Raw genomic sequence first — 11,413 nt, forward strand, 5'->3', positions numbered from 1 at the left:
AGCCGCTCTGAGACGCCGAGTGAACGGCAGGGTATAAATGCAACTCCTTCTTCTTCTTGGGTTTGAGGGGAACAGTGTGTGTGTGGGGGGGGGTCAAGGTGCTGGAGAGGGTGGGGTGCTGAAGTGGTCGGGATGAAGCTGACACCCCTACCCATAAAATGTCACTGGCCTTTTTTTATTAGCACACAAATATGAGAATGAATAGCCTCAGACATTATATGGAGCAACTGCCCTTTCTCAAGTTCGGCAGCCTTAACTTAAAAAAGCTCTTCCGTGAGCTTGCCAATTACTTTCAGGGCCATTAAGCTAATGGATAATGCTTCATCTCTGACCTACCTTCCCCTCACACATCCCCAAAGGCAAAGAGCAACCAGAGTCGGCTGAGGGAAGTGACACCACGGTTTTACTATGCTGAGCAACAGCTCACAGTCCGCTTATCAGGGAATTTGATGAGAACATAATTTTTTTTTAACTTAATAAAAAGAGACGATTAACATTTGAGAACAGAGAAACAAGGAGCGATGGTAAAATAAAAATTCAACAAAGAACCCTGCTGGTAGACAGAAATAAAAAGTCATCCCACCTTTCCCTGCTGGTATATTAAAGCTTCGTTGATTTTTCTCCACTTATGGAACAACCGCTCCAATATAAAGGGATGAAAACTAATAAGAACTCCTTAGGGCTATCGCTTTGAAGATGTTCAAAATTGACACTATTTTTAGCAGAAGCAACAGGGGCGTTCACTCAGTTGCCCCCCAAACTGAAAGAAGGCAGGATTTCTACACCCTCCCTATTAGAAATTGCTACTACCTACCTTCAACCATGGTTTAATCATTGTATCAGCACTGAACCTGAGCACAGAGAAGAGTAGGGTTGCCAGCCTCCAGGTGGGGCCTGGAGATCTCCCAAAATCACAACTGATCTCCAGATGACAAGAGATCAGTTTACCAAGAGGAAAGGGCTGCTTTGAAAGGGGGGGGGGGAGACTCTATGGTATTATACCCTGCTGAGGTCCTTCCCCTCCCCTAAACCCCACCCTCCCCAAGCTCTGCCCCCCAAATCTCCAGGAATTTCCCAACCCGGAGCTGGCAACCCTAGTAAAGGCTACCCACAGTCTCATCAAACCACAGTTTGCCCATCAGCCTGACACCTGGTTACGAATCCTAGTTAGTCTTCACTGCAGTTAATGGCCAGGCCGGAGGGTTGCTGGGTCCCCCCCCCCCGGCCACCATCAGGGGAGGGGGTAGGGTTACCAGATCCAGGTTAGGAAATTCCTGGAAATTTGGGGATGGAGCCTGGGGAGAACAGGGACCTCAGAGGGGTGCAATGCCATAGAGACCACCTTCCAAACATCCATCTTCTCCAGGGGAACTGATCTCCATATTCTTGAGATGAGGTGTAATTCCAAGGGATCCCCAGGTCCCACCTGGAGGCTGGCATCCTTACCAATGTCATGTCCAACTGTGGTTATGGACGGCTACATAAAATAGTGGAGGGAGGGAGCTCCAGTTCCCACAATCCGCTTTCAACCTTCCAACTGTGACTGAGAGATTCCCCGCCCCATTCCACCCATACCACGGATGTACCCTTTTGCAATGTATTGATATATAAAAAAGACGTTTGCCAAAAAATAGATCCATCTTTGAAGTCCACCGGGTTACCTAAAGGCAAGAATCCATGTTTCACTGCAAGAAACTCAGTCAGTTTCTAGAATTTATCTATATTCTGCTTAACAGTTGCTTTCAGACGGGGCCTTTGCGCGAGTGGTTCTGATCCATGGCCGTGAAGAACATGCACACGGCAGCCGCGATGCAGACATGCACACCCTCGTAGAGCAGCTTTGGCGAGAAGACGCTCCAGATGAAGAGGTGGTACCGCAGACCCGTCACCAAGATAATGTATGCCGCCACTGGGATGGAACGAAGCAGTGCGTAGCAGAAACAGCCGTGGCCTATCGCTGCGGGATTCCTGGTAATACAAAACCTAATATTAAAAGACAATATCACTTTAAATGTGCACCGTTAATGTCCAGTCTTCACATGTTTAGAATTATTTGCTTTGATATTAAAACAACAACAACAACACAAGACTTGCTTACAGAAGACTGGTAAGGTCCTAAGATGGCAGGTTTAGTACAGGTTAGTGGTTAAGGTAGTATGGTATAGTATGCTACAGTATGGTAGGGTTGGCCAAGTCCCCCCTGGCCACCAGCAGGGGATTGGGGGGGGGGTATGGTTGCCAAATCCAGGTTGGGAAACTCCAACCTGCCATAGAGTCCACCCTCCAAAGCATCCATTTTCTCCAGGGGAACTGATCTCTGTAGTCTGGAGATGGCTGTAACTCCAGGAGATTCCCAGGTGCCACCTGGAGGCTGAACTTCGTGGGAAAACAACTGTGATATGATAACGAAGTCGTGTTTAGGGAAAAAATATCTTCTTTATCCAGTGAGTAACAAACCATTAATGTTGTTTCCTTTGAAATGATTTGGTCTCAAGTCTTTCTGACGGTACACTCAAGCTTTCATCAGATGAGACTTTAAACCTTTCATATTTTTTCTGGAACTTTTTTCCTGCTCGTGCAGATATATTTTCCCCTAAACACGACTTTTTTTATCATATCACAGTTGTTTTCCTATGAAGTTCAGCCTGTCCCGTGATCTCTTGTCCTTGACGCCACTTGGGGGCTGGCATCTTTATTCCCGAGGACCCACTACAATGGGCCCCTCTCCCTCCCCAATGAGGGACTCTCTCTTCTGCTTTTTCACTCTCTTGTGGGCCAAATAATCCTTTCCTGAAATCTTCCGGAAGTTACAGCCTAGTTCCTCCCACCTTCAAGTATCTGTGTCAACTTCTAGGTACCAGAGTCCAGCTAAGGTGTGAGCTGGCCATAGCCTTTCATAAGGTGTGAGCATAGCCTTTCATAGCCTCAATCGGTCATGTGCAATATGTGCAATAAGGGTATAAAAATAATGATCTACCATAGAGAGCTGTTGTAAAGATGATGGGAAGATATAAGCAGAGCACCTTGAAAACTGCCAATTGCTATGCAAATGCTTAAGCTACTATTCTTCCCGTGACTGAATGGTTGTTTCCTCCCGTAAGAGTGAAAGGGAAAGCGCTGCGCTTGGATACACATGAGAACATAAGCACAACCATGTGGGGTCAATAAAATTGTCCATTCAGTCTAGTGACTTGCAAAACCCCCTCCTTGTTGCCCCCCCCCAGCATAAGTATTCAGAGGATCACCGCCTCTAAATAGAGAGGTTCAGTTTAGGCATCACAGCCATTGCTGGATCCATCTGCATCATCAGCCCTATTGCGAGTAGTAATTTGATTGTTTGCACTGATCCCCAACGCTGTGCCCCTGCCCACCACGATGCTTTTGCTGGCGGCCCGATTCCACAAAGCATCTCTCCTCTTGATCAACACCAGTCCTCGTTTTCTCCCACTTCACTGGAGCCGGAAGCGCTTCAGAAGACCCCGGATGAATCAATCACCTTTGCGTGTGCAGAAAGCACCCTTTCGGTCCACATGTGAAGCTGCCTTATACCGAATCCAACCCTTCATCCACCAAAGCCAGGTCTACCTACTCAGACCGACGGTGGCTCTCCAGGGTCTCAGACAGAGGTTTTAGAGATCTTCCACATTCACCTACTGCCCAGATTTTCCCCGATAGAGATGCCAGGGACTGAAATTTGGACCTTCTGCGTGCGAAGCAGAGGGTCTTTGCCTGAGCCACAGCCCCTCCCAGCTGCCACATCACTGCCCCCTCCCCCGGCAGTCGTTTTGTGACTGACCCCCCACCTCCTGTGGCATCCGACTCGCAAAATTCTAGAAGTGCCCGCACGCTCGATAAAGGCGGTGACCCCTCCTCGAGAAAAACACATCTCTCCTTGTTTCACGGAGTCTACGAAGGCACTGCTTGGCACTGCTAAGAGCTTTCTGCTTCAGACAGGCTTCTGATGGATGTGTTTGCTATTTGCTCCTAAACTGACGGAGTGATTGGAGCCATCCAGAGTGCCAGACAGGAATCCAGATGTCTACTTAACCATTTGAGAAGCCACTTGGCAGATACCATACGACACTCGCAGAAGGCGTGCCAGGCAAACACACACACCCCACACACAAAAAACACCCCTACTGCCAAAATGGTTCAGCTACCATCACACAGAAACACAAAAAACCCCTCTGTCATAAAAGAGACGACTTTATCACTATGACAGGATGAGTCAGGAAATAAAAGAAATGACAACCAGGGATGCAGACAGCTCTCGTTAAAAGAGTAATTGGGTCCAATGGGAACTGCTGCCAAACAGCAATAATGCTCTAGAGCCGGGCTTCCTTGAAAGAATACCGGGGACGCCTTGGCAAGCGTCATCGAAAGGAGACCTGCCTGGCACTGCTGGCATTCATTGGCCAATGAAGGTCCTGGGCAGGCTCTCGGTTCGCATGGGATGACGAGTCCCAACAGGCTCTGCGAGCTTTCTGTGCGAGACGAGAATGTGCCCCCAGAAGCCCCAGAAGCCAGCAGGTGCTCCACGGAAGACAAGCTGGCAACGTTAAGCAGCACACGTCCATGCCCAACAGGACTGCTGCCACCGCTGTGGCTTGGGCAATGCACAATGTTGTACGGATTCCAAACACAGGAGGCCGTTTCCCTTAACAGCTGGTCATTCACAGAGGTGGTCCTTTCAGGCCGCACACCGCTAAGCAAGCTGCAGCACCCTCCAGGGTCCATTTTGTTAGGGCAAAAGGCACCCACGGCAGGGGAGAAAATAAAGACGTCTCAGCGATAAGTTACTACTTGATCTAGGGAAACGAGTTCTGGATGTCAAATATCAATTCCCTCCGTTATCCTGAATTTCGCTGAGAAGCATGCAGCCAAAACAGCGGTACTCCGTTACTGAAACGTGCGCTGAGAGAAACCAGATAATTTATGATGTTTCTTCCCAATCCTTCCTCCAAGGAACTCGGGGCAAATGTTCATTATCCTCTCAGGAGCCCTGGGAGAGAGCGTAGGCTGAGATGCAGAAGGAACGGGCAGGGGGTTCCTCAGCAGGCAAGGCGATCCTATTGGCGGTGTGTCCCTCCACAATAAGGATTTCCACGGTGCTGTGGTCCATATAACACACAGTGCTGTGGGATGTCCAGGGGACTGGGTGGCCGAGAATTTGAAGCCACTCTGCCCTGCCCCTTGCCCCCCAAACACCACAGGGGGACCCCCCACTGGCTCTTGTAACAACCGGTACCTTAGAGCAGTGGTTCCCAATTTTTTGGGTGACTCAAAAGTCCAAATTTACTTTGCACGGTGACCCACTCAGAGTTTGCCCAAGGTTGGGGTTTTTTTGTTTCTTAGGCAAACTATGACCAGATGTTTTTGAGAAACCAACAAACTCTACTGTGAAGTTGCTACTTGGCTCCCCGCCCCCGGTTACTGTCACAAAGAGGAAGGGAAAGTGAGAAAGGGAGAAGCTGGTGAGGAGGAAAGTAAAAGGATGCAAAGGGCAGGAGCAGCCATTACGGAGGGCTGGCTTGTGACCCACTCTTCTCAGAGGCTTTGTGACCCACTTCTGGGTCCCAACCCACAGGGTGGGAAACGCTGCCTTGGAGAGCAGGCACCCTTAATGCTGCCTTAGAGAGTAGGCACTACACCAATGCCAGTTTGGTGCAGTGGTTAAGTGCGCGGACTCTAATCTGGGAGAACTGGGTTTGATTCCCCACTCCTCTGCTTCCACCTGGCTGGATGACCTTGGGCAAGCCATTGTTCTGTCCTTGAAAGAGCAGTTTCTGTCAAGAGCTCTCTCAGCCCCACCTGCCTCACAGGGTGTCTGTTGTGGGGAGGGGAAGGGAAAGGAGTTTGTAAGCCGCTCTGAGACACCTTTGGGTAGTGAAGGGCGAGGTATAAATCCAATCTCTTCTTCTTCTTCTTTTACCTCACAGGGTGTCTCTGTGTCTGTTGTGGGGAGGGGAAGGAGTTTGTAAGCCGCTCTGAGACACCTTTGGGTAGTGAAGGGCGGGGTATAAATCCAATCTCTTCTGCTTCTTCTTAACTGTGGATCTCAGTCATTTTGTTGGTTCCATCCACTCCTCTTTTGTAGCAGGCTACATGGGAAGGGGCTGCTTTCCCACAGTGGGAAAGGAGAAGCCAGCGCTGCTGTCCAAACATGCAAGTTTAGGAAGCAGCCAGTGCAGAAACAGCCACGATGAAGCTTCTGTGGCGATTGGCTACTCCTGAATGAAAGGCAAACCCCCAGTCAGAGAAGCCGTCTGCCATGTTCTTCAGACACGGGTGGAGGGGAGAAGGATGGGAGACCCCTTATGGTCAAAACGTATGTGGAGGAAGAGGCAACGTCATGGTAGGGAGGTTCTGGCCCTCAAGCAGATTGAGGGGAGGGGAGGGGAGGGGAGGGGAGGGACTTCAGTGGGGTATGATGCCCCAGAGTCCACCTTCCAAAGTGGTCATTTTCTCCAGGTGAACTGACCTCTGTCACCGGGAGATCAGTTGTAAGCCCAGGAAATCTCCAGCCACCACCTGGAAGCTGGCAACCCTATGAACTAGGAAACTTTGGTTTCTCTTGCTTTCTTGCTCAACATGAATTAGGAAGCTTTGCTTCCCCTCCCCACAACAGACACCCTGTGAGGTAGGTGGACTGAGAGAGCTCTCTCGAGGACTGCTCCTGAGAGAACAGCTCTGAGAGAACTTGTGACTGACCCAAGGTCACCTAGCTTAGCTGCCTGTGGATGAGTGGGGAATCAAACCCAGTTTTCCCAGGTTAGAGTTCACACTCTTAACCACTACACCAAACTGGTGAATCTTCACATGAACTGAAGAACCTGGCTATCACTAGTTTAGAGAAAATTAATATTGAATAAATACAGTGTGACACTCACTAGGGCCTAAGAAGCATTTCCAGGAGCTTGACTAATCTGATATTTCACTACGGAGAGGGCTAGTCTGAGAGCCAGTTTGGTATAGTAGTTAAGTGCGCGGACTCTAACCTGGGAGAACCGGGTTTGATTCCCCACTCCTCCACTTGTAGCCGCTGGATGACCTTGGGCAAGCTATAGTTCTGTCAGAGCAGTCCTGGAAAGAGCTCTCTCAGCCCCACCCACCTCACAGGGTGTCTGTTGTGGGGAGGGGGAGGGAAAGGAGTTTGTAAGCCGCTCTGAGACTCCAAGTGAAGGGCGGGGTATAAATCCAATCATCATCATCATCATCATCATCATCATCAATCATCGTCTCCTCCTCCTCCTCCTCCTCCTTCTTCTTGCAAAGTGTCAACCTAATTTTGAGAGCTAGATGATGATGGGACAAAAGGAAGGGGGGGATATATTTTCCCCTGCCCACCCAAACATACACCTTCTATCCTGCCCTTCCCTCTAAGGGGCTCAGAGAAGTGCACACTGCTCTTCCTTCACACTGAAACAACACACACATCAGAGTGTGGAGCTAGCCCGTGGCCACCCAGCAAGGCTCAGGCAGAGTCCTGATCTGAACCCCACAGGCTTCTCCCAACGGTACCCTGGAATCATTCAGAGCACCAGAACGCTGGGCCTTCCCTTAAACATGCCTTTGGTGACAAGCAACGGCTTGTCATGTCAATGCTGCCGTGTGTCTTCCATATGCGCAGAAAACAGAAAGGATGGGATTTTGCCGGATGCGGCAAGTACATAAATCCCTATTTCGCAAGGAGGACCGGCCATGCTACACTGCATGTGGAAGAAAATGACAATGGGTCTCCACTAGGCCAAGGCTTCCTGAATTCCTTAATAAAATGTGAGGTTTTAAAAAAATCATATAATTGGTTTGGCACTTCCAACAGTCTAGGGCAGTGGTGGCGAACCTATGGCACGGGTGCCAGAGGTGGCACTCAGAGCCCTCTCTGTGGGCACGCGTGCCATCGCCGCAGCCAGGCCCAGACCATCATTAAAGTGTCGCATTCTCTGCCAAATAATTTTAAGTAAATGAAAGCATTTGGGATTGCTTTCCTTACTTTGTTTGGATCATCTCAGGTTAATGTATGAGTTGTTTTTTCTAAAGTAAAACCTCAGTATTTAGGTTAAATTGCCGTGTTGGCACTTTGCGATAAATAAGTGGGTTTTGGGTCGCAGTTTGGGCACTCGGTCTCTAAAAGGTTCACCATCAGTGGTCTAGGGCATCAAATGGCTTCCTCTGTTCCTCTGCTCAAGCTTTGAAACTGGGAGAGAGAGAGAGAGCACCATTCTGTGTGGATTGGCAGTGAGATTCCATATTGGACAAGATCAATGTTCAAGGCTGCGTCCAAAGAGACAGAGTACCATTTCTGGCAGAAGATCCAACAGCTCACTACAACTCACAGACAGAAAACAAAAACCTGAATTTTTACTGCCAAGGGCGGTGGATCAATTCTAGTTCATTAATAAGGACGAAATTATAAGGCTGCGGCCACCGAGCTGGCTGGAAGCCTATTCAAGTCTGAGCCAGTTGGCTCCGTTAGCCGTTGGCCCCTTGCCCATTTACTCTTCAAGATTTGTGAAAACGTAGGGCAACGTTCACCATTTGCTCCACAGGACAGTCGGTGGATGATCACATCGAATGGACTCAGAAGTATAAAGCAACGATGACTTCATCTGTTTGAAAACCAGTTTTACGCACAGTTTTTGTCGCCAACTGGAGGAGGAGGAGGAGATTGGATTTATACCCAGGCCTTCACTACCCAAAGGTGTCTCAGAGCGGCTTACAAACTCCTTTCCCTTCCCCTCCCCACAACAGACACCCTGAGGTAGGTGGGGCTGAGAGAGCTCTCTCGAGGACTGCTCCTGAGAGAACAGCTCTGAGAGAATTTGTGACTGAACCAAGGTCACACCAGCAGCTGCAAGTGGAGGAGTGGGGAATCAAACCCAGTTCTCCCAGATTAGAGTCCGTGCTCTTAACCACTACACCACACTGGGGGGAGGGGACTTTCTGAGAAGCCTCAGACTCTTGATCTCTTAATAAACAGTAACAAATAATAATTAACAATTATCGTATGGCAGTATAGCCAGGAGATCCTAAGATTGTCTGGCAGACACATGTTCTAGCTGTTTTAGCATTATGCACCACTAGGTGGTGAGCTAGACTTGTTTTTAGGGTGAAGTAGGTGGGGCTGAGAGAGCTCTCTCTCTCTCGAGGGCTGCTCCTGAGAGAACAGCTCTGAGAGAATTTGTGACTGACCCAAGGTCACACCAGCAGCTGCATGTGGAGGAGTGGGGAAATCAAACCCGGCTCTCCCAGATTAGAGCCCAAGCTCCTAACCACGACACCAAACTGGCTCTCCTTAGAAGACATTAATGACAGCTTACAGATTCAGGACAGACCAGAGGAAGTACTTCTTTGCTCAATGAGGCATTCCATTGTAGAACTGCAGAGGATGCAATGATGGCAACCCGTTTTCCCTCTAAGCTGAGCTAGTGTGAGCTAGCCCACAGTTTTTCAGCCTCCGGCTCACACATGTTTGTCTTAGCTCAGGGAGGAGGGCTCCAGAACAAACTCATTCATGTAGTAGCCAAATCGCTCAACTCACACAACCTTAACGCCAGTAGCTCACAAAGTAGAATTTTTGCTCACAGGACTCCACAGCTTAGAGGGAGCATTGATGGCCACCAGCACAGATGGCTTTAAACGGGAATCAGACAGATCCAGGGAGGATAAATGGCTACTAGCCACAATGACTAAAGGGGACCTGCACATTTGGAGGCACCAAACCTCTGAATACCAGTGCTAGGAGGAAGCATCAGGGCAAGGCCACGGCCTGCGGGCCCTGTTTGTTGGCCCTCCAAGGCAAGTGGTTGCCCCACTGTGTAGAACAGGATGACGGGCGGGATGGACAGCTGTTCTGATTCAGCGGGGATCTTCTAATGATGTTACATTCTTAATCAGGACACCTGCCTAGAAACTGATCAAGATAAAACAAGTCTGCACAACAAAAGAAGATGGGCTTCAGAGGACTGAACCAATTCAGTGGGGAGGAGCTGGGGGCTCAGTGGCAGCACATCTGCCTGGTGTGCAGAAGGTCCCAGGTTAAAGCGGCACGGCTAGAAAAGCTGCCGGACCAGTGTTTCCAAAACTTCTGATATCGGAGCTGCTGAATTATAACCAGAGGTCTACTTTGCTTTTGCACTTATCGAGACGAATGACAGGCAGGCATTCTTCCTTGCAAGTGCCTCTGTTAACTTTCGGTGGCGGCGGGGGTTGCGGGGCGGGGGAGGCAGGGGGTACAGAATACCTATTCAGTCACTGAAGTGAGGCTTTGTGCTTTATGCGTGATTTCCCCTCCTCGTTGCTTGCCTGCTGATGAACCGAAGCCAGCTCAAAGCCATCCATGCGCCCGCCTGCGTGAGGAGCATTAACGCAGCACTGAATAAGATCCCGCCGTTCTCTGGCGGCCGCTCTGGGATGCCGACAACACAAGCCTCTGCATCCTGGGAGGACGCGTTTATGCAGGCTTCTGCGGCCGAAGCTGGAATTGCGCGCTACAGAAAAACAGCTTATTAAGTTTAATAAAAGGGATGGGAGTGGGGGGGGAGGTGCCGCAGGGTTTTTGTAATGCAAAACAGCACGCCGCGCATAGGCAATCTCTCTCCCCGACACAGTCGGTGTCGGATAGGTCTCTCGATGCAATGCCAATGCGCCTGGTAAACTAAACGATGCTCCGCTGAACAGAGCAACGATTGGGTTTAATGGGAAAGGCAACAAACAGAGGAAATGATCCCAGAGACCTAAAAATAGATTTTCATAAAGAGCCCATCTCTCCTTTTCTACCTAACTGGGCTGAAGCCAGAAAAAAAGAAAAAAGAAAGAAAAGAGCAGCAGTAGTCGGCAGTACTTGAAAGCTCCTTCTCACTCCCTTACCCCTGGAGACGGGTAGCGAGTCCAGCCTGTGAAGGGGCTCTCCAGCTCAGGAGCTACTAAAGTCCAGTGTGGCAATCCCTCCTGTGGTGCTGACAGGAGTCACAACACACAGCGATGTGTTTCCTCGTATCTGCTTACTTTCCTGTTGCCCCACTTCCTGGCCCCTGCGACACTTTCCTTATCTCTTTCCAAGTTCCCTGCTTCTCTATGTTCTCACAGAACCACAGAGCGGGAAGGGGCCACACAGGCCACCTAGTCCAACCCCCTGGCTCAATGCAGGATCAGCCCCTAGAGCAGTGATGGCGAACCTTTTAGAGACCGAGTGCCCAAACTGCGACCCAAAACCCACTTATTTATCGCAAAGTGCCAACACGGCAATTTAACCTGAATACTGAGGTTTTACTGAAGAAAAAACAACTCATACATTAACTTAAGATGATCCAAACAAAGGAAAGCAATCCCAAATGCTTTCATTTACTTAAAATTTTTTGGCAGAGAATTCGACACTTTAATGATGGTCTGGGCCTGGCTGGGGTGATGGCAC

General features: G+C 49.5%; 1 protein-coding gene across 1 annotated transcript in view; it reads right to left on the bottom strand.

Annotated features, from left to right (window-relative positions):
* Window positions 1-1,402: 1,402 nt before the first annotated feature.
* Window positions 1,403-11,413, bottom strand: part of PIGG (phosphatidylinositol glycan anchor biosynthesis class G) — an 89,014-nt gene continuing 79,003 nt past the window's right edge. Inside the window, 1 exon segment of the mRNA XM_015419327.1 lies at window positions 1,403-1,983. Within this exon segment, the coding sequence (XP_015274813.1) occupies window positions 1,743-1,983 (241 nt within the window). The 3' untranslated portion in view covers window positions 1,403-1,742.

This window comes from Gekko japonicus, unplaced genomic scaffold (genome assembly GCF_001447785.1).
Source record: "Gekko japonicus isolate JY-2015 unplaced genomic scaffold, Gekko_japonicus_V1.1 scaffold257, whole genome shotgun sequence".
Classification (NCBI taxonomy): Eukaryota; Metazoa; Chordata; class Lepidosauria; order Squamata; family Gekkonidae; genus Gekko; species Gekko japonicus.